The sequence below is a fragment of the Notolepis coatsorum genome (assembly GCF_963971535.1).
Source record: "Notolepis coatsorum genome assembly, chromosome: 17".
Lineage (NCBI taxonomy): Eukaryota > Metazoa > Chordata > Actinopteri > Aulopiformes > Paralepididae > Notolepis > Notolepis coatsorum.
Window position 1 is genome coordinate 15,471,774 of NC_140181.1, and position 27,322 is coordinate 15,499,095.

General features: G+C 47.2%; 1 protein-coding gene across 1 annotated transcript in view; it reads right to left on the minus strand.

Moving 5' to 3' along the window:
• Positions 1–6,646: 6,646 nt before the first annotated feature.
• The window catches only part of vwa5b1 (von Willebrand factor A domain containing 5B1), a gene marked incomplete at both ends in the record, with an annotated part of 142,186 nt that continues 121,510 nt past the window's right edge, over positions 6,647–27,322 (minus strand). Inside the window, 5 exon segments of the mRNA XM_084333349.1 lie at positions 6,647–7,330; positions 9,866–9,989; positions 14,471–14,540; positions 20,113–20,184; positions 26,563–26,700. Coding sequence (XP_084189475.1) covers positions 6,647–7,330; positions 9,866–9,989; positions 14,471–14,540; positions 20,113–20,184; positions 26,563–26,700 — 1,088 coding nt within the window.

Consider the following 27,322-nt stretch of genomic DNA (forward strand, 5'->3'; position numbering starts at 1 on the left):
CACAGTGGTGTCAGGAGAACTGCCTCTCCCTGAACGTCAGCAAAACAAAAGAGATGATTGTGGACTTCAGGAGGTCGGGGGTCAAGGACTACAGCCCCCTCAGCATCGACGGGGCACCGGTTGAGAGAGTGAACAGTTTCAAGTACCTCGGAGCCCACATATCCGAGGACTTGACATGGACCACACACATTGACAGTGTTGTGAAGAAGGCACGACAACGCCTCTACTTCCTCAGGCGCCTAAGGAAGTTCCAAGTCAGTCAGAAGATCCTTAGGAACTTCTACTCATGTACAATAGAGAGCATCCTGACCGGCAACATCACCTCCTGGTTTGGGAATAGCACTGCACAAGACCGTAGCAGACTACAAAGAGTGACACGTTCAGCCGAACGCACAATTGGAGGGGGGCTTCCCACCCTCCAGAACATTTACAACAAGCGGTGCAAGGGGAAGGCTAAGAGAATTATTAAGGACTCGAGCCACCCGAACAACTGCCTCTTTGAACTGCTGCGGTCAGGTAAGCGATACCGGAGTCTTAAGGCGAGCACAGAAAGACTCAGAAGAAGCTTCTATCCCCAGGCCATCAGGCTGCTAAACGAACAATAAACACTATGCAACAACCATCAAATGCACACAGCAGACACACCCACACGCACACACTCACTCAAACAAACAACACACTGCAGCACCCACTCTCCACACTTTAGATCACACAAACACACTTTACACTTTATATTTATTGATAAAGGATTTGCACTACAACTCGTACACCTACTGTGAATTGTACCTAAATTGCACCTCGTCCCATTTCTGCCTTGCACTATATAGTATTGTATATTAGTACACTGCACAGTATTGTATATTGTATGGTAACTACGTCTATTCTGCATCGAACATTGTACATATGTCTAAACTGAACACTGTGACCTCATTTTTTTACTTCTAATTTTACTATGTTATTTTATTTCATACTTATCTTGTCTTGCACAGTCTCTGGAGCGTAACAGTAAGAAGCATTTTGTATAAAAGTATTCTGTACTTCTGTATGACAAATATTAAAGAAAGAAACTTGAACTTGAAACTTGGTTGTTGTGCGCATGTTCCTCCTACTGGTCTGTACAAGGGAACCCTGAAGTCCACCACATGCTTCCTCCGACACATGTGGAGACAGCCAGTGGCTCTTTTTTCACCTGGCAGCGAGGACTCTCATTGGTGAAGCGTAACGCGTGGGAGGTCACGCTGCCTTCACCATTTCCTGCCTTTCGCTGTGCAGGTGTCCAGACCTGACCTGTAGGCGTCACTGTCCACAACGCCAGATTACCACCCACGACTTCCCTCCCCCTAACTCAGCCAAACGAGTTAGTATGACGACCAGAGCCTCAGCCAACGCAGGAAGCTTGGCCCCAGAAACGCCTTTTATGACTGAATGAAGACATGATTGTACTGTATCTTTAAGATTTTGTTTATTTAATTTTTTTACCCAGGGACAGTGCACATTAATCAACATCTTCAGTTTCCATATCAATGTAAATGTGCCAGAATTAGCTAATGAGCTAGTTTCCATCTGTAGTGCCTGCCTACCATGCATGTCTTTATGGTGTGGGAGGAAACTGGAGTACCTGGAGGAAACCCATGCGAACACAGGGAGAACATGCAAACTCCACACAGAAAGGCCCCCTGCTGGGGGTTGAACCCAGGACCTTGTTGCTGTGAGGCAGCAGGGCTACCCACCGTGCCGCCTGGAGGTAATGTAAAAACTGGGTTGGTCAAGGACGACGCCTGATGATGATGCTGCTGATGATGTCACTCTGACACACACCACTCCTCTGATGAATATAATAATAATAATAATAATAATAATAATAATAATAATAATAATAATAATAATAATAATAATAATAATATAATATAAGTGACGAGAGCTACCGATCAGAAGCTCCTCCCTCACAGGGAGACCCGTTAACTCATTGAGGCCACGCCCTTTTCCCATCTTTACTCAATGGCGCCAGCGTTATTGACCATTTTAGCGATGTTTGCAGACCCATCGTGTGTTCTGTATTATAGCTATGGAGACAATAGTATGGCTCATTTGACAGGCATTGTTCATAGTCCATCACTGACTAACGAGTTAATTTCTACATACTGTAGTTTGTGCACTATTACACGCTAAACATCGCCCCTTTCCAAAATAATCCAGTCATTTTTCATAGATTGCGAGATATGACGCGTTATAATGCAATATGCCCAAATCGTTCTGGTTGCCTGCCCGAAACCCCAAATACTTCCAAATCAAAGGTATATACCATGTACATATGTGTCTTCACAAAATCATCAAAGGGGGGGGGGGGGGGGGTCGTTTTAACTCAAAACTGTGATCATTACCAAAAGCAAGTTTTAAGTCCGGTAAACTACAACACTGTGCTCGGTACAGAAGCATGTTTTACGTAAAACAAATACCAGCAGGTTACCTAAGATAGACCTAACCTCAGTCAGAAAGTACTCCAAAATCAATAAATCCCAGTCGATCCCATGGTGATCGCAATTACTCGTGTATATTGGGCAGCATGGCTACCATACAGGAAATAATAGCTCTGAGGCACCAAATCTTCCACCGATTGCTATGTTGTGATCCACTCCTAGGCGGAAACAGCCGGAGTGGATCACAAGACAAGTGATATCCCCAGTTCCCAGTTCAAAAGGTACTGCCACCTTGTGAGATTCGATCGTCATTGCAATTCCAACATAGGCAGATGAGCCAGGGAGACCTAGGGAGCTCCGGCTGAGTGTATAGAACGGGGATGAAAGGAAAAAGATCAAAGGATCAAAACCCGATTATACTCAGGTATGGCGCAGAATGAGTTAAGAGCAACATTTTACAATCCGTTTAGTCCAAAATATTAAATAATTACTAATTAATCTGATTTTTCACAGTCTGGTGCAACATCATGGCAATACAAAGTATGACCTTCCTGAAGTATTGAGTTGTGATGACGAGGCAATAAAGGCCACAGATAATGGACCTTACGAGTGGAAAGGTTTTATTAGGCCTGCATGCACACCTGTAAACACACAATAGAGGCTTTCAACGGCCTCAAACAGTCAAGAATCATTTCAAAAACACACACAGCGACTTCAAAAAGGTACCGGTACTATACAATTGACCTCAGTACATGAAAAATACAACTTCCCACAAATCAAAGCAAGCCACTGAGGGCCACTCACGGCACGGAAAGCTTCACGGTATATAATGACATCCATCTCCTCTCAGAGAGCAATATGCAGCAGGACCGCTCCCACGTACTGTACGGCGGTCCACTTTATATATTTTGTATTATTTCAAAACACCGTAATTTAACACTTGTGTCCAGGGGCGTGCACATACAATTTGGGGGGCAGGGGCTCAAGGGAAGGGGGGGAGGGGGGGGGAGTATGCGGTAGGGCTGGGCAATTAATCGAAAAAGTCGCGATCTCGATTCATAGACCTATGCAATCTCATTTCTAAATTATGACGATTATTTTTTTTATAAAAACATTATAATAATTTAATTCTTAACTTTTTTTTTAACTTTTTACTTTACTTTTTTTAAATGATGACGATTCTGACTTGAGTTATTTTGTATGTTACAAGAGACTTTTAAGTTTAAGTCAAGCACTTTCATATATGTTATGTTAAGAAAGAGTGCAATAAATGATTTGATTGAAAAAATAAGAATCGTGTGAGAATCGCGATCTCAATTCTTAGAGAGAAAAATCATGATTCACATTTTAGCAAGAATCGCCCAGCCCTAGTATGCGGCGGAGTACTCTCTCTAAGTTGATAAGGTATATTTTTTCCTGGGTAGTAGTATACATTTCCGTCTCCATATTTGAGAGGCATTGAGGGGCACTTGGGGCAAAGGGGCTCAAGCCCCCCTCCGGCCCTATCTGTGCACGCCACTGCTTGTGTCCATGCAGAAGGATTATGCAGCACCCTGAGGGACAAAAGACACTGGGTACCTGAGTGAAACAACCAAGTCATGGGAGAGAAGAAGGGGCACAGCCTACATCCTGGAACAACAAAGTCATGGGAGAGAAGAAGGGGCACAGGCTACATCCTGGAACAACAAAGTCATGGGAGAGAAGAAGGGGCACAGGCTACATCCTGGAACAACAAAGTCATGGGAGAGAAGAAGGGGCACAGGCTACATCCTGGAACAACAAAGTCATGGGAGAGAAGAAGGGGCACAGGCTACATCCTGGAACAACAAAGTCATGGGAGAAAAGGGCACAGGCTACATCCTGGAACATGCTTGAACACAGCAGAAGGCAAGAAAGAAGCGTTAGAAAAGTGAATGAATGATAGAAAGAATAAAGCAGCAAATATAAAAATAATGTCTGCTACCAACAACACAAGCGAACACCGATGGCACTTCAAGTACATAGAGAAACAAACATTCCCAAAATGCATCAAACTTTTAAACCATTGTTAGGCACTTGTGGCGGATGGGTAGCCATGGCGACGGGAGCGCAGGGGCCTCTGGACTAACGGTTGGTGAGGAACGTTATATATTGTGGTGCGATAATATAGCAGGTAGCACCATGTGACAGGAGTGTAATATAGTCTAACACTTAGTAGGAACAGGCCTGGTGATGCAGAGTTATTAGGAACAGGCCTAAACGTAGTAGTGCTGCACAGCAATACATGAATAAATACACAAATAAATATATAAATAAAATAAATACATACTCTAGGATTTACTCTTCAAAATGTTATTTCTCCACCCTACATCTTGAAATAAGGCAGATCACTTGTTAATCGATACTCTCCCTTGTTTCAAGAAAAATCTTTAAACAAAGTCAATTGCACGTTCAATCATCTCAGATCCCCCCCCCCCCCCAATTGATTTAAGAGAAATAAAGTATTAAATTAAAGATTTAGTCACTAAAGTTAAGTTAATTTCTGGGCGTCACCATTGTTCATGTCCCTCGAGTCACAAAGCGGAACCTTTTTCCCCAATGCAATGAACTCTGCAATCGCTTTAAGGATCACTAAACCACTATATATAAATGGAAATGACTGGAACAGAACAGTGTCTTCTTGGAATTGTTTCACAGAGTCATCTCTTCATATTCACACATCAATATGATGGAAAATAATAGGTTTTCTTTTCCGTTTCAAATGGTCTCAGAATGTGGGATGGGTCGGCGCTCCAGGATACTAGCTATTGAACAATATTCAGATTTTTCTCGATGAGGCTAAGAATCTCTGCGGTTCCTCTGAACCAGATGGCGTGCTGGTTGGGACGGGATCTCCGGTTATCAGTGCTGGGCAAGTTACTCAGGAAGTGTAATTAGTTACTTATTTATTTTATTTATTTTTTCTCCTCTTTTTCTCCTCCTGATTTTCTATTTTTCTCCCCATCCCAATTTAGTCGTTATGCCAATTCCCCCCCTCCCCTACCTGGTTGTTGTGCGCATGTTCCTCCTACTGGTCTGTACAAGGGAACCCTGAAGTCCACCACATGCTTCCTCCGACACATGTGGAGACAGCCAGTGGCTCTTTTTTCACCTGGCAGCGAGGACTCTCATTGGTGAAGCGTAACGCGTGGGAGGTCACGCTGCCTTCACCATTTCCTGCCTTTCGCTGTGCAGGTGTCCAGACCTGACCTGTAGGTGTCACTGTCCACAACGCCAGATTACCACCCACGACTTCCCTCCCCCTAACTCAGCCAAACGAGTTAGTATGACGACCGGCCCAAGCCGCAGGGCAATGCTGACTCCGGGAGTCGAGACCGCAGCCTCTTGCATTGGTGACGAGCGCAATCTCCGCTACGCCACCCGACCGCCCCATTAGTTACTTATTAAAAAGTAATTAAAATTACTTTACTGATTACGTATCAAAGTAATTAGTTATGTTAGTTACGTGTACGACCTGTATATCTTCTGTTGTTAGCTGTCCACATGTCAGCTCTGGTGAAAACAAATTCTACCTCTCTGAGTGGGGCCTTCAAATTAGCTTCCATATACATTATTTTACGCAGCCTGTAGATGATTACTAGCCAAATAACCACTTTTAGTGCTATTTAGCACCTTTTTGTAAAGAGTGTAGAACAGCAGGGCTTTGCGCACAACCCCTCCCCCCCTCTGTCTCAACATCTTTCTCTGTTGGCAGCTTGACATTGAGGGTGAGTCAACCATAGCCACTGACCTGCCCGCGCACACGTCATCCACCGAGGACCGCGTATAAACGTATATAACTAACATTATAGGAGGACAAAAAGAAACACATTGGATTCTGGCAACAATGCAATGTAAAGTTACTTGGATTGGTAACTGTAACTTAATTACTACTTTGGAAATTGTAAAGCCTTACTTTACTGGTTACTGGGAAAGTAATACAATTACAGTAACATACTGTTGCTGCCCAACACTGCCGGGGTAACCAGGCAACACTGCGGTAATAACTCATGGCGCCTCTGAGAAGCGTGTGGTATGTTCTGAAGAGCGGCAACACAAGAAAAGGTAAAGACACAGTACACAATGCTCACAACTGCAACAGCCACACTAAGACTCCAGAAGGCATTACTGTATAACAAAATAGTGGTACAGCGTCGTCAGCATAGTATCGTAGAATGAGGCGTTAGGTACTCGCTAAGGGTCCATGCGGGTCAGACAGTGTCGGGGTTGTAACACAGCATGTTCAGTTGCAGGTTCTCATTCCAGTGCCGCAGGATGATGAACAGCTGGTTGGCGGCGCTCTTGACGGAGGCTAAGTCCCGCCCCTCCGGGATGTCCTGGGCACTCAGCCACATGCTGGCCTTGGCCGCCAGCAGCTCCCACTCGGTGAAGTAGCTGGCCGAGCTGTGCTCCAGCCAGGCCAGCGCCACGGCCGTGGCCCACACCGTGCTCTCCGGATCAGGCAGCCTCCTCCGCCGGCCACCGGGGGGCGCCGTGGTCGGGGGGGGAGTCTCCAGGCCCTCGGACTCAGAGCCCCGCCCGCTATCCGCCTGGGAGTGAGGGAAGAGGGGGCACTCGGCGGCGGAGGGACTTGTGGGGCTGACCAGGGAGGAGGGGCTCCCGGCCTGGTGGGAGGGGCTCCCGGCCTGGTGGGAGGGGCTCCCGGCCTGGTGGGAGGGGCTCCTAGCCAGGTGGGAGGGGCCAGGCTGTCGCCGGGGAGACGTCTCCGGCTCAGGCTTGTGTCCGTCCTCAGTGCTGTCGGTGTGCAGGTGGCCCAGGCTGGCCCGGTGGCTGGAGAAGGGCGAGGTCCACTTCAGCTTGTCCATGGGCACGTTGATGGCGTCGCACAGGGCTGCGTCCAGAGGGAACGACCCGCAAGCCCGCTGCAACGACACCTGTAGTAGTAATAATAATAATAACTTTATTTGTAGAGCACCTTTCATACAAGAATTACAGCTCAAAGTGCTTCACAGTAAAACATTTTTAAAAGGCCGGCACAGAATTAGCAAAATAGACAAAGATAGACAAAATCTGCGTTTCTCCCGATCATTCAATACACTGTTGCAAAGTTGAATTTCCCACCGCTCGATCGTCACCACACTCAACCTATTGTGTGCTTCGGGTATCGAGTTACAAGACGAAATATCCGGCGAGCGTCATTTGACAAGCCATTCCAACGAATGACCACGTCCGGTTGTAAACAGAGGTTTGAACACTGAAATCAAATATTTTCTCCTTACTTTTGTGTTGACTTGTTGCCAGATGCCTGTTTTTGGGTTCCAGCTGAGAGGTAGGAGCTGGAGAACATGGGTTCCATAGCCTGAAGTCTTATAGTCATACAGGTCCAAAGTTTATAAAAATCCCACGGAAAAACAAAGGTTTTTGTAATGTGTGTACCGCAATAATTCAGCGTGATTATCCAAAATGGCCGTCCGCTGCCATTCATTCAGACGTGCTAGTCAAAACAAAGAACTTGTTGGTCTTCTTCTGCCCCCTGCTCGTTGCAATCAGCGCTCGTCTGGGATCGCTTTCGGAGCAGACGCTCCTTGGCTACAACGGTGGTCAATCATTTTCACCATCAGCGGCGACTGGTCAGTTCAGGACCCGGCCAAACCGGACGTGGTCACTCGTCCGAACGGCTTGTCAAATGACGCTCGTCGGATGTTTCGTCTTGTAACTCGAGACTGGAAGCACGGAATAGGTCGAGTGTGGTGACGATCGAAAGGCGTCAAATTCAACTTCCCAACAATGTATTGTTTCCACGGCAAAAAATGCTGCCCGAAGCCGGCAGACGAGGGCAAAGTCCCTCGACAGCCCACATGCGGGACCCCGAACGTTAACACTTCGCGGCACTTTGCCCTCGTCTTGTGGCTTCGGGCTGCATTTTTGCAGATCAACCTACACATTGTTGGAAAGCTAAAAGAGCCGCCATTCGATTGACACCCTACTAGACCCATTACGTGCTTCCAATATCTGGTTACAAGGCCGAAAAACCAACGATTGTCCTGAATGGACCAGTCACCTCTGACGGTGAAAATGTACAGTTTCTGTAGCCAATGAAATTCTGGAGCTAACGGTACCTTACACACAAGACTGATTCCTACGGTAAGGGGACAGAAGAAGACGGGGAAGTTGTTCGCCCGTCCAAATTAATTGAGTGGTTGGCCATTTTGGACGAATTATTACCGATACGAACATTACAAAAACATCTGTAAAACACAAATTTTCCATCGAATTGTTATCAACTTTGGACCTGTACTGATAAGACTTCTGTTATGTTTTCAGCTGGAACTCTTTTGCAGGCATCTGTGTGCAAGTAAACAAAGACGTGAGTAAACAAAACGTTTAATCCAGTGTGTTCAACCCTCTGTAACTCTATTACATCAGCACTCAGAATGTTTCCTTTCAAAAGAGACCAGACTCATGCATGTGCTATAAGAGTTTTATGCTAAATGTGCCAGATGCATAAGTGGTTAAAAGGCTATGGTGAAGAGGTAAGTTTCTAGCTTATTTTAGAAAATATTTAGAGAGTGTTTCAGAGTGTTTCACAGAGAGAGAGAGAGAGAGGAGGGGCCTCAATGCAACTTAATAACTTTTTGTAAAACATAAAATAAATGTCTGATTTCAAATAATGGACCCATCACAAAAGTCACATTAGATTGAAGACGTAATGAACGGGAATATCTCCTCTCTTTCTCTACCAGACTCATTTAAAGGTGCAATCCGTAATCCAAACATAAACAGGTGAGATTATTTTCACTCTCATACAAGTGAGCTCTTCATATAAGAGTATCCACACGGCTGGTCTGAGATCTGTGTGCTGGGAGAGTATCCACACAGCGGCTCTCTGTATCTGGTCTGAGATCTGTGGGCTGGGAGAGTACTATCCACACAGCGGCTCTCTGTGTCTGGTCTGAGATCTGTGGGCTGGGAGAGTATCCACACAGCGGCTCTCTGTATCTGGTCTGAGATCTGTGGGCTGGGAGAGTACTATCCACACAGCGGCTCTCTGTATCTGGTCTGAGATCTGTGGGCTGGGAGAGTATCCACACAGCGGCTCTCTGTATCTGGTCTGAGATCTGTGGGCTGGGAGAGTATCCACACAGTGGCTCTCTGTATCTGGTCTGAGATCTGTGGGCTGGGAGAGTATCCACACAGCGGCTCTCTGTATCTGGTCTGAGATCTGTGGGCTGGGAGAGTATCCACACAGCGGCTCTCTGTATCTGGTCTGAGATCTGTGGGCTGGGAGAGTATCCACACAGCGGCTCTCTGTATCTGGTCTGAGATCTGTGGGCTGGGAGAGTATCCACACAGCGGCTCTCTGTATCTGGTCTGAGATCTGTGGGCTGGGAGAGTATCCACACAGCGGCTCTCTGTATCTGGTCTGAGATCTGTGGGCTGGGCGCACACAGAGACGCTGCTATACCCACCAGAGGAATGTAGTCTTTGTTCTCATTGTCGCTCTCGCCAACAGAATCACTCGTCTTGCTGTGGGAACGACACATGAAGCCGCGGGCAGCTCGAGACAGGAGACGAGTCCTGCTGAGACTGAGTCTGGAGAGAGAGAGAGAGAGAGAGAGAGAGAGAGAGAGAGAGAGAGAGAGAGAGAGAGAGAGAGAGAGAGAGAGAGAGAGAGAGAGTGAATGAATGAATGAAAACTTTATTAACAGATTGCAGAATGGGTACAGTGCAGTACAGCTCAATACATACAATTGTTAAGGGGATGCAGACCAGAGAAAGACTTTCGTCTTGTTTCCACCAGGGTCCCCCATTTCCAATTCATCGTAACATATATGACATACATGACATACAGATAGACAGTACTGCTACATCTATACATTTATGACATACCAGATTTGCAATTACAGTACTGTATTTGTGATACAAAAAGAGTCCAGAAAGAAAAGAGTATATACATTAGGCGTAGAAACTGTACATTGGATTGGGTAGGTGGGGGTGGGACTGTACATTGGAGGTGGTTGGGGGGGGGGGGGGTAGGAGTGGGGGGGGGGGGGTGTTGGCGGGGGTTGTGTTCGGACATTTACAGGGGCCAGTTTCGAGTTGCAGTCTCCCTTAGGTGTTTTGAGAGAGATGAAGCCACGGGCAGCTCGAGACAGGAGACAAGTCCTGAGGGAGAGAGAGAGAGAAGGGGGGGGGGGGTAGGGGGGAGAGAGAGAGAGGGGGGAGATAGAGAGAGAGACAAAGACAGAGAGAGAGAGGAAGGGGGAGATAGGGGGGGGAGAGTGGGAGAGAGAAAGAGAGAGAAAGAGAGAGAGATAGACAGAGAGAGATAGGGGGAGAGAGGGTTTCACAGCACGTAGCTTTTTCTCTGCTGCTTTTATAACTATACCATTCCTTTTCATATCATGTTGTTAGTGAAGTAAGCTGCATACTGTACCAATTACATTCAAGGACAGAAAAAGGATATTTTCCCCCAGACCACTTCAATGATTGTACAAACAGCACACGTGAAGATGTTCAGTGAGTGAATAGAGGCCGTCCAGACTCCAGACTCACCAAGGTGACTTCAGGGGATAATAGTCTCAAGTGAAGACGTCTTGTTTACTCATCCACACAACGTGACCTGGAAGTAACATCCACAGGAGAGACCGCGACCAGAGCGCAGGAGTCACAGTGTGTTTATGATGTGGTCTGGATGTACAGTACGTGACGCACTTTATCTATTATGTGCTGCTGTGGACAGAGTGTTTATGTTCCTTTGTATCTATTGTAGCGACCCTGGGATCGGGGTGATTGGTCAGCCGAGCTGTCACTCTGCACTCTGCCAACCTGGGGCTGGCTGGCGGCGGCGCTATTGGTCGCTCGCGAGCCGGGGGTTGGCAGAGGGGAGGGGGCAAGGGCAGACCTGGGAAGTTCAGGTGCAGTCTACTGATTACAACTAAAGGTGATGCACCCCGTCTTGTGTACGGAAAACCTGTAACTAAAGTTATAATGAACAAAAGTGAGAAACGACAGCCTCGGTGAGTCATTCATTAGCGAGGATGCTACAGTATTATGTGCTGATGTCACTATGAAGCTGTGTCCACCATGTACTGGAACCAAACACCATCCGCCCTGTTTGTGCGGCAATTACACTTCTATTCTATTCTATTCTTCCACTGATCACCAGTGTTGGGGGTTACGTGTTACTGCAATCACATTACTTTTGTCATGTAACTGTAACTAACTACTGTAAGTAATGTAAGGCATTACTGTTCCCATTTAAGCGATCACATTACAAGTTACTGATAATAGGGTGTTATTTGCACATGTTATCCTCCGTATTGCTATGGATTTGAATAACTAATAATAAGGGATCATTCCCTCTTTATTGGTGTAACGGCCTCCAAGCCTGATGTTTGTTGACACTCCCTTTCCTGGTTCATGTGCTTCATGTTTATGAAGGTTTTATTCAACGGCATGCACATTTCTCGATTCTGATTGGCTGAAACAGTCCATTTACACGTATGTATTGCGATCAGTCCACGCTTGCTGGCCCAGGACCCGCCCACAACCGAATCACATCACATCAATCCGCCGGATCACAAGAAGGTGGACAATAATCTTTACAAATGGATATGTTGATAGCGACTAAACGACTAAATATCAAGCGATTCTGTCACAGCGAATGTCTTAGTCGTTTAAACAATGTTGGATGATGTAATTGATGGGTCTTGAATAATTGTGTAACAAAAGAAAAATCGCGATTTGATTGATTGATTAATTTACTTTTTTTTTTTCAATTTCTTTTTCCTCCTCTCTGACTGTCAGCGCTAGCTCTAGTCTCCACACACACACACACACACACACACACACACACACACACACACGCACACACACTCACGCACACAGAGTAACAAAGTAGAGTAACACAGTAGAATAACAAAGTAGAGTAACAAAGTAGAGTAACAAAGTAGAGTAACACAGTAGAATAACAAAGTAGAGTAACAAAGTAGTGTAACAAAGTAGAGTAACAAGGTAGTGTAACAAAGTAGAGTGACAAAGTAGAGTAACACAGTAGAGTAACAAAGTAGAGTAACACAGTAGAGTAACAAAGTAGAGTAACACAGTAGAATAACAAAGTAGAGTAACACAGTAGAGTAACAAAGTAGAGTAACACAGTAGAATAACAAAGTAGAGTAACAAAGTAGTGTAACAAAGTAGAGTAACAAGGTAGTGTAACAAAGTAGAGTGACAAAGTAGAGTAACACAGTAGAGTAACAAAGTAGAGTAACACAGTAGAATAACAAAGTAGAGTAACAAAGTAGTGTAACAAAGTAGAGTAACAAGGTAGTGTAACAAAGTAGAGTGACAAAGTAGTGTAACAAAGTAGAGTGACAAAGTAGTGTAACAAAGTAGAGTAACAAAGTAGTGTAACAAAGTAGTGTAACAAAGTAGAGTAACACATTAGATAACACAGTAGAGTAACAAAGTAGAGTAACAAAGTAGTGTAACAAAGTAGAGTAACACAGTAGAATAACAAAGTAGAGTAACAAAGTAGTGTAACAAAGTAGAGTAACACAGTAGAGTAACACAGTAGAGTAACAAAGTAGAGTAACAAAGTAGAGTAACAAAGTAGTGTAACAAATTAGTGTAACAAAGTAGTGTAACACAGTAGAGTAACAAAGTAGAGTAACACAGTAGAATAACAAAGTAGTGTAACACAGTAGAGTAACAAAGTAGAGTAACACAGTAGAATAACAAAGTAGTGTAACACAGTAGAGTAACAAAGTAGTGTAACACAGTAGAATAACAAAGTAGAGTAACACAGTAGAATAACAAAGTAGAGTAACACAGTAGAATAACAAAGTAGAGTAACACAGTAGAATAACAAAGTAAAGTAACACAGTAGAGTAACAAAGTAGTGTAACAAAGTAGAGTAACAAAGTAGTGTAACAAAGTAGAGTAACAAAGTAGTGTAACAAAGTAGAGTAACAAAGTAGTGTAACACAGTAGTGTAACAAAGTAGTGTAACAAAGTAGTGTAACAAAGTAGAGTAACAAAGTAGAGTAACACAGTAGAGTAACAAAGTAGTGTAACAAAGTAGAGTAACACAGTAGAGTAACAAAGTAGTGTAACAAAGTAGAGTAACAAAGTAGAGTAACAAAGTAGAGTAACACAGTAGAGTAACACAGTAGAGTAACACAGTAGAGTAACAAAGTAGTGTAACAAAGTAGAGTAACAAAGTAGAGTAACAAAGTAGAGTAAGGGCTTGTGTCCATAGGGGACGTTTTATGAGTTGTCAGCTCCTTTCTGTCATTCATTTCTATGCTGGAGAAGCGACAGGCGCGCTCCTCTTCCCAGCGCCGCGCCTCGCGTTTTATGAGCTCTCGGCGGCAGCGTTTTTTGGTCGGAGCGCTCCCAGCTCATAAAGTTGAAACTAGTTCAACTTTTGGAAAGGAGTGCGCTCATCAATGTAACTCATCGAGGAAGGGGCGCGAGCCTCAGAAAAACGCTCTGAGCTTTTTTTTTCTTTTTTCAAAGAGGTCCGCCTTGAAAAAAAGGCTTTTAGTGGACACATAGCCTAACAAAGTCGAGTAACACAGTAGAGTAACAAAGTAGAGTAACAAAGTAGTGTAACAAAGTAGAGTAACAAAGTAGTGTAACAAAGTAGTGTAACAAAGTGGAGTAACAAAGTAGAGTAACACAGTAGAGTAACAAAGTAGAGTAACACAGTAGAGTAACACAGTAGAGTAACACATTCAATAATGTCAGAAATCTGAGTAAATATTAGCTTTATTATCAATAATTTAGACTAAATTGTGTATCACAATTCACAGTATAAAAACACAACACGATAGACCATAAATGATAAACATTGATATATTGGCCATTTGAAGGGTAAACAAATAAGAAGTGACATCTAGCCCGTGACATCAGACAGCTGAGGTTTGAATCACTGAATGGATGAATGAATGAATGAATGAATGAATGAATGAATGAATGAATGAATGAATGAATAGTCTCCAGAGTGCGGCTGTTTGTTTCGATTGGTTTACGACGCGATGCCAGTCGGACTGACGTTCAACACCCACCTGGAAGAGAAGAGGCTCTCCACCGACTTCTGAGACTGGTCCGAGGTCACCGACGGACTCCTCTGGGAGGCTGAGAGAGACGTGGGCGGAGAGAGAGATCAGATAAGACGTTCCTTTATTGATCCCTTGGGGGAAATTCAGGCGCCATAGCAGCATGGGGGAGGGAGAGGAAGGGAGGTACAGGTATGGGCAGGGTAATAGTATAGAAAGGCAATACAATTTTATCTGAATATAAAAATGAGAAACATAAACGTGTGTAAACAATATAATTAACTCTGAATTAAAAAAAATACGAGAGAAATAAACAAGTGAGAGAGAGAGAGTTGGAGAGAAAGAGAGAACAGGAAGAGAGTGAAAGAGGGATGAAGAAAGAGGGATGAAGATGGAGGGATGAAGAAAGAGGGAGTCTGGGAGATAAAGGACTCGTGCAGAGATCTGGTGCGGCTACAGCGCACAGCGCGGGAGGGACACACGCATCGAGCCGGCGTCTGGCACCCTCTCCAGGCTAACCTTTTCTCTGCGTGTGTCTGTGTTTATTGTCAACAGCAAGTCAACAGAGCTTATCAGTGCAGACCACAACCACAACGCCTTGGCATCTCACACGTGTGAAAGGGTCCAAAATGTCAATAATATCGGGCAGCGTGGAGCGACGGTCCTCTGGAAGATGACAGCGGACGGGCCCACAGGTTTAACTCGGGTGACACGACGAGAACAGTTTTGGAGATCCCGAGTATTGTCACGGTTCCTATAAAACCCTCTCTCTCTCCCTCTCTCTCTCTCTCTCTCTCTCTCTCTCCCTCTCTCTCTCTCTCCCTCTCTCTCTCTCTCTCTCTCTCTCTCTCTCTCTCTCTCTCTCTCTCTCTCTCTGTCTCTGTCTCTGTCTCTGTCTCTGTCTCTGTCTCTCCCTCCCTCTCTCGTTAAGTAAGGTGGAGAATGCAGGTGTGATGCTGTCAGTGGAGCAGCTGATTGACGTCTCTGGGGGCCAATTACACCAGTAATATAAACCCCGCCCCAGATGTCATGAGGCTGCCAGATCGTAACTTCGTATTTCCCAGTTACTCGCGTCATTCTGCTCTCTCTTGTATTGTTCCTTAGTCCATTGTGCTTCGATCGTGTCTAACCCTTGTTCCCGTCCTTCCCCGCAGTCCTACCTGGCTCTTCACCCTGTTCTCTGGCTCCCGACAAAGACCTGCTCTGACCCCTGCCTGCTTGCCTGACTAACTCTCCTTGCCTTGCACCCGTTTTGACCACTGCCTGGCTAACTCCCCTGTACCCGCTTCGACCCATGCCTGGCTGACTACTCCGTTCCCGTGTATCGACCCCTGCCTGGCTGACTACTCCGTTCCCGTGTATCGACCCCTGCCTGGCTGACTACTCCGTTCCCGTGTATCGACCCATGCCTGGCTGACTACTCCGTTCCCGTGTATCGACCCATGCCTGGCTGACTACTCCGTTCCCGTGTATCGACCCTGCCTGTCTGGTTCTCCTGTCCCACGCACGCCCCTGGACTGTACGAGTTCTCCCTCCGTGTATCGACCCTGCCTGTCTGGTTCTCCTGTCCCACGCACGCCCCTGGACTGTACGAGTTCTCCCTCCGTGTATCGACCCTGCCTGTCTGGTTCTCCTGTCCCACGCACGCCCCTGGACTGTACGAGTTCTCCCTCCGTGTATCGACCCTGCCTGAATACCCGACCATTCTTCATCATTCGAAGGTTCGGACCTTCGTTCGTTACGTTGGCATTAGAATTCTAAATCAACATTTTTTTTTTTTTTTTTTTATTGGTCTTTTTCCCCCTCCATTTTCCGCCGATTTTCTCCCATCCCAATGTTAGTCGTATGTCAATTCCCAGTCCCTTCCTGGTCGCTGCGCACTTACCCCCCACAGTCAGATCATCTGGGAGAGTGGAGGCTACCACGTGCTTCCTCCGACACACGTCCAGCCAATCACCGCTTCTTTTCACCTGGCAGCGCGGATTCTCATTGAGAGGGCGTAGCGTGTGGGAGGATCACACTATCCCCCTCACGTCCAATCCGCGCTTAGCAGGCGCCCCGACCGAACTGTAGGAGTCGCTGTTTACAACGACCCGGACCCACCCCGCCAGCTTCTCCCACCCTCTGATACAGCCAATCGTATTGGTGCAGACGGCCAGCCAAGCTGGTGACAACCCCGGAGCTGTGAGCTGGATTCGAACGGGGCTGGTGACGAACGCAATCTCCGCTCGGCCACCTAACCGCCTCTAAATCAACATTCTAATTTAAAATGTTTAATAAAAATTAAAAAATAAAAGTCTATTCATTCTGTTTAAAGTATAGGGGTTTTTCTTCACAGTTGCAGATAAAGATTAGGCTACACTAATATTAAGAAAGTTGATTTAATAAAAAAAATACTAATTTAATCAGATTAATCACTTTATTCAAATTGAGGATTTAGTTTGAGGATATTTATAAAAGAAAATTATAATATTTTTTTTAATATATATATTTTTTTGTTAAAAACGAAGGTTCAAACGTCCCTTCGAAAAACCCTGACGAAGTTCGAATCCCAAAAACTGCTTCGGGGACAGCCCTAATGTGTATATATGTATATACAGTGGTGCGTTATTGAAATCATCTGGGGTGACACGCACCACGTGCACGCGCGCTCCTGGCGCGTGTGCGCGCTCCCGCGAATGCGCATTTAATGTCCCCTCGCTTGGGCACAGACTACAGACAGTGCCTAATTGCCTCTACGAATGGAATGTAACACATGTCTTCACAACAAGTTAGGTGTGAATGCATCTGAGAACGTATTTAACACACCTGACGACCGGCGCTATTGATATGCAAATAGCGAGTACTTATCATGGGGTGGCACGGAGTGCAACCCCGTCCCATGAAGAACGCATGCCTGTGTATATATATGTTTGTATGTATATAAATAATTATATGAACTATATATATATATATATATATATATATATATATATATATATATATATATATATATATATATATAGTTAATAATTAGTGTTACTGTGATGATCGAGTTCATAGTTTACCCACCACCTTTTATTTTGCCATACTCACTGGATCTGGCGACAGTGTCTCAGGAGGTAGAGCGGTCTAGAGACAGTGTCTTAAGAGGTAGAGCGGTCTAGAGACAGTGGCTCAGGAGGTAGAGCGGTCTAGAGACAGTGTCTCAGGAGGTAGAGCGGTCTAGAGACAGTGACTCAGGAGGTAGAGCGGTCTAGAGACAGTGTCTCAGGAGGTAGAGCGGTCTAGAGACAGTGTCTCAGGAGGTAGAGCGGTCTAGAGACAGTGTCTCAGGAGGTAGAGTGGTCTAGAGACAGTGACTCAGGAGGTAGAGTGGTCTAGAGACAGTGTCTCAGGAGGTAGAGCGGTCTAGAGACAGTGTCTCAGGAGGTAGAGTGGTCTAAGACAGTGTATCAGGAGGTAAATCGGTCTAGAGACAGTGACTCAGGAGGTAGAGCGGTCTAGAGACAGTGTCTCAGGAGGTAGAGTGGTCTAGAGACAGTGTCTCAGGAGGTAGAGTGGTCTAGAGACAGTGTCTCAGGAGGTAGAGCGGTCTAGAGACAGTGTCTCAAGAGGTAGAGCAGTCTAGAGACAGTGTCTCAGGAGGTAGAGCGGTCTAGAGACAGTGTCTCAAGAGGTAGAGCAGTCTAGAGACAGTGTCTCAGGAGGTAGAGCGGTCTAGAGACAGTGTCTTAAGAGGTAGAGCGGTCTAGAGACAGTGTCTCAGGAGGTAGAGTGGTCTAGAGACAGTGTCTCAGGACTCAGGAGGTAGAGCAGTCTAGAGACAGTGTCTCAGGAGGTAGAGCGGTCTAGAGACAGTGTCTCAGGAGGTAAATCGGTCTAGAGACAGTGACTCAGGAGGTACAGCGGTCTAGAGACAGTGTCTCAGGAGGTAAATCGGTCTAGAGACAGTGTCTCAGGAGGTAGAGCGGTCTAGAGACAGTGTCTCAGGAGGTAAATCGGTCTAGAGACAGTGTCTCAGGAGGTAGAGCGGTCTAGAGACAGTGTCTCAGGAGGTAAAGCGGTCTAGAGACAGTGGCTCAGGAGGTAGAGCGGTCTAGAGACAGTGTCTCAGGACTCAGGAGGTAGAGCGGTCTAGAGACAGTGTCTCAGGACTCAGGAGGTAGAGCGGTCTAGAGACAGTGGCTCAGGAGGTAGAGTGGTCTAGAGACAGTGGCTCAGGAGGTAGAGTGGTCTAGAGACAGTGGCTCAGGAGGTAGAGTGGTCTAGATACAGTGTCTCAGGAGGTAGAGTGGTCTAGATACAGTGTCTCAGGAGGTAGAGCGGTCTAGAGACAGTGGCTCAGGAGGTAGAGCGGTCTAGAGACAGTGTCTCAGGAGGTAGAGCGGTCTAGAGACAGAGGTTCGGGAGGTAGAGTGGTCCAGAGATAATGGTGAATGTGTGAGTGAATGAGTGAGTGAATGAGTGAGTGAATGTGTGAGTGGATGTGTGAGTGAACGTGTGAGTGAATGAGTGAGTAAATGTGTGAGTGAAAGGGTGAGTGAATGTGTGAGTGAATGAGTGAGTGAATGTGTGAGTGAAAGGGTGAGTGAATGAGTGAGTGAATGTGTGAGTGAAAGGGTGAGTGAATGAGTGAGTGAATGTGTGAGTGAAAGGGTGAATGTGAGGCAAGTTGCAAAGCGCTTTGGATAAAAGTGTTATATAAAGTTATATAAATGCAGTCCATATAATATACATTCCTCAGCAACATGTGCTTGTTATTATATCTCTGGACAACGGTGTTGGGGAAGTTATGGAAGTTATGGATTTACCTCGACTGCCACAGATGAGTTTTCATGTGAACCTGATAATAACTCAAATACAGTAACTTTCATTCTAATATTTTCAAACCATGACTACTGCTATAGCGCCACCATCAGTCCAAACTTTACATTCTGTAACTAGTGACTGGCTTGGAGAGTTGCACCTTCATAACCTCTAGACTCTAGAGGAAGAAGGCTCTGGATTTCTGTGATTATATATATTTTTTCTCCCAGGGCAAATTCACCTAAATTCAGTTAAAAAAACTTTTTAAGCTATTATAAATTGATATGATTGAAATTCAGTGTAGATAGTAAGCACAATCAGAATGTAAAGTTTGGACTGATGGTGGTGCTATATGGGAGTAGGGTCATGGTTTGAAAAGATTAGAATGAAAGTTACTGTTGTATTTCAGTTATTATCACATTCACATGAAAACACATCTGTGGCGGTCGAGGTAAATCCATAACTTCCCCAACACTGTCGTCCGGAAATATAATAACAACAAACACATGCTGACATACAGAACTCACCCTCAGTGAAGCTACACACAGAACTCACCCTCAGTGAAGCTACATCTGACAGACAGAACTCACCCTCAGTGAAGCTACACACAGAACTCACCCTCAGTGAAGCTACATCTGACACACAGAACTCACCCTCAGTGAAGCTACATCTGACAGACAGAACTCACCCTCAGTGAAGCTACATCTGACAGACAGAACTCACCCTCAGTGAAGCTACATCTGACAGACAGAACTCACCCTCAGTGAAGCTACATCTGACAGACAGAACTCACCCTCAGTGAAGCTACATCTGACAGACAGAACTCACCCTCAGTGAAGCTACATCTGACAGACAGAACTCACCCTCGGTGAAGCTACATCTCTCCCAGCCGGCAGAGGAGGGGGTGCTGCATGGAGATGCTCCGTCTTCACCACCTGACAACGCAATCATTTGAAAAGACCAAATTATAACAACCCTTTCATGCAAAATCGTTCACTTCTGTTCTTATCATTTTATTAATTTTTTTTTTTAATCAAGCAGCAGCAGAACATATGTGGGGGAATGATTAGTGTCATGATTCATGATGTTGCTAGGCGACTATTGAAAGCTCTTGAAGTGCTCTTTTGTGAAAATTGGAACAAATCGAATGAATTAACTTTCATACTAAAAGAACAGTCCGTCAAAAGAAATCAAGCTCATTAAGAAGGTATGTGTCGTCGGTGGCCAACAGCAGGTATTTATCCCTGAATGGCCCCTAATGTGAACCCTTGAGTAGTTAATGTTTTTCGTTCTATGAGAATAGCGCCACCATGAGGCCGGATGACTCTGAACTAGTTTGGTGGAAATGAGATCAGGAGATACTGTTATGGTTTGTAACCGACCCCAATCGCACAACACAAGACAGGTATGGTGGTTTGCCAAGAAACAGATATTTATTGAAACACAGGGAAAAACAGGGAAAAGGGCACTGTCCCTTTAAGGGAGAATCACAAATGCAGGAAAAGGGAACACTATGGGAAGGTAAGGGAACGCCTAAGGGAAGGTTAAGGGAACGCCTTGGGACAGAGGAACTAGAGACTAGGTAAACAAGGGACAAGGAGAACTAGGGAGAGAGGACTAGGGACTAGGAGAGCGAGGGATAGAGGACTAGGGACTAGGAGAACTAGGGAGAGAGGACTAGGGACTAGGAGAGCTAGGGATAGAGGACTAGGGGCTAGGAGAACTAGGGAGAGAGGACTAGGGACTAGGAGAGCTAGGGATAGAGGACTAGGAGAACTAGGGAAAGAGGACTAGGGACTAGGGGACTGAGGAGAGAGGACTAGGGACTAGGAGAGCTAGGGAAAGAGGACTTGGGACTAGGAGAGCTAGGGATAGAGGACTAGGGACTAGGAGAACTAGGGAAAGAGGACTAGGGACTAGGGGACTGAGGCCCGCGGAGGCGGGCTGGGAAACAGGGAGGAACTGGGAGGACTGGTGGAAATCATCTGGGCCGCTCTGCAGGACAGAGGAGATAGTTAATGCACAAAGGGGAAAAAACAGAGCAGGTGCAGAACAGTCCAAATAATCAAAGTGAACAAAGAAATAATATCTTCGTGTGACAAACACACAGGGGGAGATGTAAAGTCCAAAAATACTATTCTAAGTGAGAACCAAAAACAGAGGCAATACGCTGGGAGAGTGACATCACAATCTAAACTCACCCAGCGTATGCGTAATGGTAAAGGAACAGGCAGCGGGGCGAGAGCGTCGCCACCGGGGCGCCGGCTGTCCGAGCCGAGGACAGAGTGGTGCTGGAACAGGCGGCGGTGGCGAGGGTATCGCCACCGGGGAGCCGGCAGTCCGAGCCGAGGACAGAGTGGTGCTGGAACAGGCGGCGGTGGCGAAGGTGTCGTCACCGGGTAGCCGACTGTCGGAGCCGAGGACAGAGTGGTGCTGGAACAGGCGGCGGTGGCGAAGGTGTCGTCACCGGGTAGCCGACTGTCGGAGCCGAGGAACAGAGTGGTGCGCCACTGCTTGAGTGCGCACCGGAACCGAGAGACGCGTCGGGTGCGTCTGCGAGGAGGAGTGTGCCAAGCACGAAGGTCTAGAAGAAGCGCGTTGCGCGCTGGTCTGGAGAGCGTGCCAAGCTCGAGGGTTCTTGGAAGATGCGCGTTGCGCGCTGGTCTGGAGAGCGTGCCAAGCTCGAGCGTCCTTGGAAGATGCGCGTTGCGCGCTGGTCTGGAGAGCGTGCCAAGCTCGAGGGTTCTTGGAAGATGCGCGTTGCGCGCTGGTCTGGAGAGCGTGCCAAGCTCGAGCGTCCTTGGAAGATGCGCGTTGCGCGCTGGTCTGGAGAGCGTGCCAAGCTCGAGGGTTCTTGGAAGATGCGCGTTGCGCGCTGGTCTGGAGAGCGTGCCAAGCTCGAGCGTCCTTGGAAGATGCGCGTTGCGCGCTGAGGACTGGAGAGCGTCTGCGCTGGTCTGGATGTGCGTCAGGACGAACAGCTGCGCGGGGGTCTGCAGTGGAACGCTGGGGTGCCTCCCGTGGAAGTACAGGGAGCGCAGACCAGTCTCCCCCACAGGCAACGGCGACAGCTGGCGAAGGCTGGAGCAAACATCTCGACGCCGGAGAATGGAACAGCATAGGCAGACAGAGGATCTCCCGAAAGAGTCTAGATGTTTAGAGAATATGACTCGGCAAGTATACAACACGACCCCACGCCAAAACGAGGGGAAGCGCCCTGGTATTTAAAGCCCACAGGGGGACTAATTAGCCTGCCACCACAGGTGCGAGAGATAATAGAATATCGAACAGGTGTGGCCACTAAGGGTAAGGAACGAGAGGGTGGGGGCTAGAGAGAGTGAGTGAGAAGGGAAAATAAACAGTATAGAAGGGAAATAAACAGTATAGGCTTAAAGAAACAGAGAAAAGGTAGTGAGCAGCGGGCAAAACCTCACAGTATCCCCCCCTCCAACGGGAGCCACCCGGCGACCCAAAACAAATACAGACAGAGTGGCAGGGGGCAAAACAAGAGGTACTGGCCAAGCCAGCAGGGGAAGCCACCACAAGAGTGGGGCTAGCAAAAGAAACAGGGTCGCCGAGGGGTAACTGGGGGAACTGGTCTAGAGGAACTGGTCTAGAGGAACCGGGTCTAGAGAACTGGCCTAGAGCAACTGGTCTAGAGGAACTGAGGGGCAAGCAGGGTAGCAAAGGGGTAACCATGGTAGCACCGGGAAAGGGCTAGCAGAGGGAAGGTTGCTGCCAGGGCACTGATAGCCACAGGGCCTATGCTAGCTGTACTGCTACATCAACATAGAGGCTGCGCTAGCTGCCGAGCTAGGCTAGCAGAGGGAAAGGGTAGCTGCCAAGGCACTGATAGCTACAGGGCCTATGCTAGCTGTACTGCTACATCTACATAGAGGCTGCGCTAGCTGCCGGAGCTAGGCTGGCAGACAGGGCTGGACCAGCATGAGAGAACAAGCTAGCTGGAAGGACAGTCCTAGCTGTGGGAAAAACTACACAAAAAAGTGGAGGCCATGCAGAGGGACCGGGTTAGCTGCTTGGGCCTGGCTAGCTACAGGGCCTATGCCAGCTGCAAGGCTGCATTAACATAGAGGCTGTGCAAGCAGCCGGGGCAAGACTAGCAGACAGGGGCTCTGCTGAGGGACTGGGTTAGCCGCCAGGGCATGGCTAGCTACAGGGGGGTCAAACAGGGCAAAACGGGAAGCAAACAGGGGAGCTAACCGGGGAGACTAACAAGCTAAACAGGGAAGCTAAACTGGGCTAAACAGGGGAGTAACAGGCTAACAAGGGAGCTAAACAGGACTAACAAGGAAGCTAAACTGGGCTAACAGGGAAGCTAACAGGGCTAACAGGGGAGCTAGAGGGGACAAGAAAAAAAAAGGCAAACTCAACATACACAGTCTGTGCTGGCTGGGGTCGTAGACTTGGTGGGGTCGTACTGTTATGGTTTGTAACCGACCCCAATCGCACAACACAAGACAGGTATGGTGGTTTGCCAAGAAACAGATATTTATTGAAACACAGGGAAAAACAGGGAAAAGGGCACTGTCCCTTTAAGGGAGAATCACAAATGCAGGAAAAGGGAACACTATGGGAAGGTAAGGGAACGCCTAAGGGAAGGTTAAGGGAACGCCTTGGGACAGAGGAACTAGAGACTAGGTAAACAAGGGACAAGGAGAACTAGGGAGAGAGGACTAGGGACTAGGAGAGCGAGGGATAGAGGACTAGGGACTAGGAGAACTAGGGAGAGAGGACTAGGGACTAGGAGAGCTAGGGATAGAGGACTAGGGGCTAGGAGAACTAGGGAGAGAGGACTAGGGACTAGGAGAGCTAGGGATAGAGGACTAGGGACTAGGAGAACTAGGGAAAGAGGACTAGGGACTAGGGGACTGAGGAGAGAGGACTAGGGACTAGGAGAGCTAGGGAAAGAGGACTTGGGACTAGGAGAGCTAGGGATAGAGGACTAGGGACTAGGAGAACTAGGGAAAGAGGACTAGGGACTAGGGGACTGAGGCCCGCGGAGGCGGGCTGGGAAACAGGGAGGAACTGGGAGGACTGGTGGAAATCATCTGGGCCGCTCTGCAGGACAGAGGAGATAGTTAATGCACAAAGGGGAAAAAACAGAGCAGGTGCAGAACAGTCCAAATAATCAAAGTGAACAAAGAAATAATATCTTCGTGTGACAAACACACAGGGGGAGATGTAAAGTCCAAAAATACTATTCTAAGTGAGAACCAAAAACAGAGGCAATACGCTGGGAGAGTGACATCACAATCTAAACTCACCCAGCGTATGCGTAATGGTAAAGGAACAGGCAGCGGGGCGAGAGCGTCGCCACCGGGGCGCCGGCTGTCCGAGCCGAGGACAGAGTGGTGCTGGAACAGGCGGCGGTGGCGAGGGTATCGCCACCGGGGAGCCGGCAGTCCGAGCCGAGGACAGAGTGGTGCTGGAACAGGCGGCGGTGGCGAAGGTGTCGTCACCGGGTAGCCGACTGTCGGAGCCGAGGACAGAGTGGTGCTGGAACAGGCGGCGGTGGCGAAGGTGTCGTCACCGGGTAGCCGACTGTCGGAGCCGAGGAACAGAGTGGTGCGCCACTGCTTGAGTGCGCACCGGAACCGAGAGACGCGTCGGGTGCGTCTGCGAGGAGGAGTGTGCCAAGCACGAAGGTCTAGAAGAAGCGCGTTGCGCGCTGGTCTGGAGAGCGTGCCAAGCTCGAGGGTTCTTGGAAGATGCGCGTTGCGCGCTGGTCTGGAGAGCGTGCCAAGCTCGAGCGTCCTTGGAAGATGCGCGTTGCGCGCTGGTCTGGAGAGCGTGCCAAGCTCGAGGGTTCTTGGAAGATGCGCGTTGCGCGCTGGTCTGGAGAGCGTGCCAAGCTCGAGCGTCCTTGGAAGATGCGCGTTGCGCGCTGGTCTGGAGAGCGTGCCAAGCTCGAGGGTTCTTGGAAGATGCGCGTTGCGCGCTGGTCTGGAGAGCGTGCCAAGCTCGAGCGTCCTTGGAAGATGCGCGTTGCGCGCTGAGGACTGGAGAGCGTCTGCGCTGGTCTGGATGTGCGTCAGGACGAACAGCTGCGCGGGGGTCTGCAGTGGAACGCTGGGGTGCCTCCCGTGGAAGTACAGGGAGCGCAGACCAGTCTCCCCCACAGGCAACGGCGACAGCTGGCGAAGGCTGGAGCAAACATCTCGACGCCGGAGAATGGAACAGCATAGGCAGACAGAGGATCTCCCGAAAGAGTCTAGATGTTTAGAGAATATGACTCGGCAAGTATACAACACGACCCCACGCCAAAACGAGGGGAAGCGCCCTGGTATTTAAAGCCCACAGGGGGACTAATTAGCCTGCCACCACAGGTGCGAGAGATAATAGAATATCGAACAGGTGTGGCCACTAAGGGTAAGGAACGAGAGGGTGGGGGCTAGAGAGAGTGAGTGAGAAGGGAAAATAAACAGTATAGAAGGGAAATAAACAGTATAGGCTTAAAGAAACAGAGAAAAGGTAGTGAGCAGCGGGCAAAACCTCACAGATACACTCATTTGAATAATTGAAGGTTTGGCCTGATGGTGGCGCTACAGGAAAGAGCATCACGGGGTCAACATGCCAATAGGCTTCTTCCTCTAGGGGTCATGAATGGGCACCGCAAACCCCTTTGTACAAATGAACTGTTTAAAAACTAAAAGGCCTGCTGGGTAAACAGGTCGGGTTTTAACCTGGATTTAAAGGCAGATATGGAGGGAGCACACCTTGTGTTGGGGGGAGGCGGGCACACCTTGTGTTGGGGGGAGGGGGGGGGGGGGGTCGTAGTAATGAATACATCTGTCTGTGAAACTATTTCTGCACTGCTGCTACCTGGGCAATGTAGACACAGGATTAAAGACATTTTTGTTTTGCACTATGGATTAAAGAAATTTTTGTTTTGCACTATGGATTAAAGACATTTTTGTTTTGCCACGTTGAAGGTCAGCGGTGTAAATCAACAGGCTAGCATGTCGTTTCAGTTGAGCATCCGCAAAGTGTTCTAAGGTACATTTCAGATACACTGGAACAATAGAACATAAGTGATGAATCTGCGCAGAATGGCTAGTAGAAAATATCTGGACCAAGGGAAACACTGAATAAAACATGTGTTTTGGTGCAAAATTCAAAACAAAAATGACTGACACATCGTGAGCTTTAACTGTCAGGGGGGGGCAGGATGCAGGAAGAGAAAGACACCTCTCAGAGGAGCTGTTGTGTGCGGACGTGTATCACTGCCCTTCTCACTGTGACAACCTTTACAGAACGACGGAACTCGGTGCCAAGAAGAAGACCCGTCTTACTGTTGGGCAGCGCGGCGTCATCCACCTCCTCTGACATGCATCCGGACTGAGAGCGGCCCAGACCAACGGAGTAAGTGCGATTCCTCCTGCTCCCCGAGCGCGAGCTGGTGGAGTGAGAGCCCCTCTTCAGACCCTCGCCTGGAAGGGAAACACTGTTCAGTTGACCACCGACAACTCTCACCTGCACGTCAAACATTTTTGGTTTGCACTATGGATTAAAGACGTGTTTGTTTCGCACTATGGATTAAAGACGTGTTTGTTTTGCACTATGGATTAAAGACATTTTTGTTTTGCAATATGGATTAAAGACGTGTTTGTTTTGCACTATGGATTAAAGACATTTTTGTTTTGCAATATGGATTAAAGACGTGTTTGTTTTGCACTATGGATTAAAGACGTGTTTGTTTTGCACTATGGATTAAAGACGTTTTTGGTTCGCACTATGGATTAAAGACGTGTTTGGTTTGCACTATGGATTAAAGACATTTTTGTTTTGTAATATGGATTAAAGACGTGTTTGTTTTGCACTATGGATTAAAGACATTTTTGTTTTGCACTATGGATTAAAGACATTTTTTTTGCACTATGGATTAAAGACGTGTTTGTTTTGCACTATGGATTAAAACATTTTAGTTTTGCACTGGATTAAAGACATTTTTGTTTTGCACTGGATTAAAGACATTTTTGTTTTGCACTATGGATTAAAGGCATTTTTGTTTTGCACTGGATTAAAGACATTTTTGTTTTGCACTGGATTAAA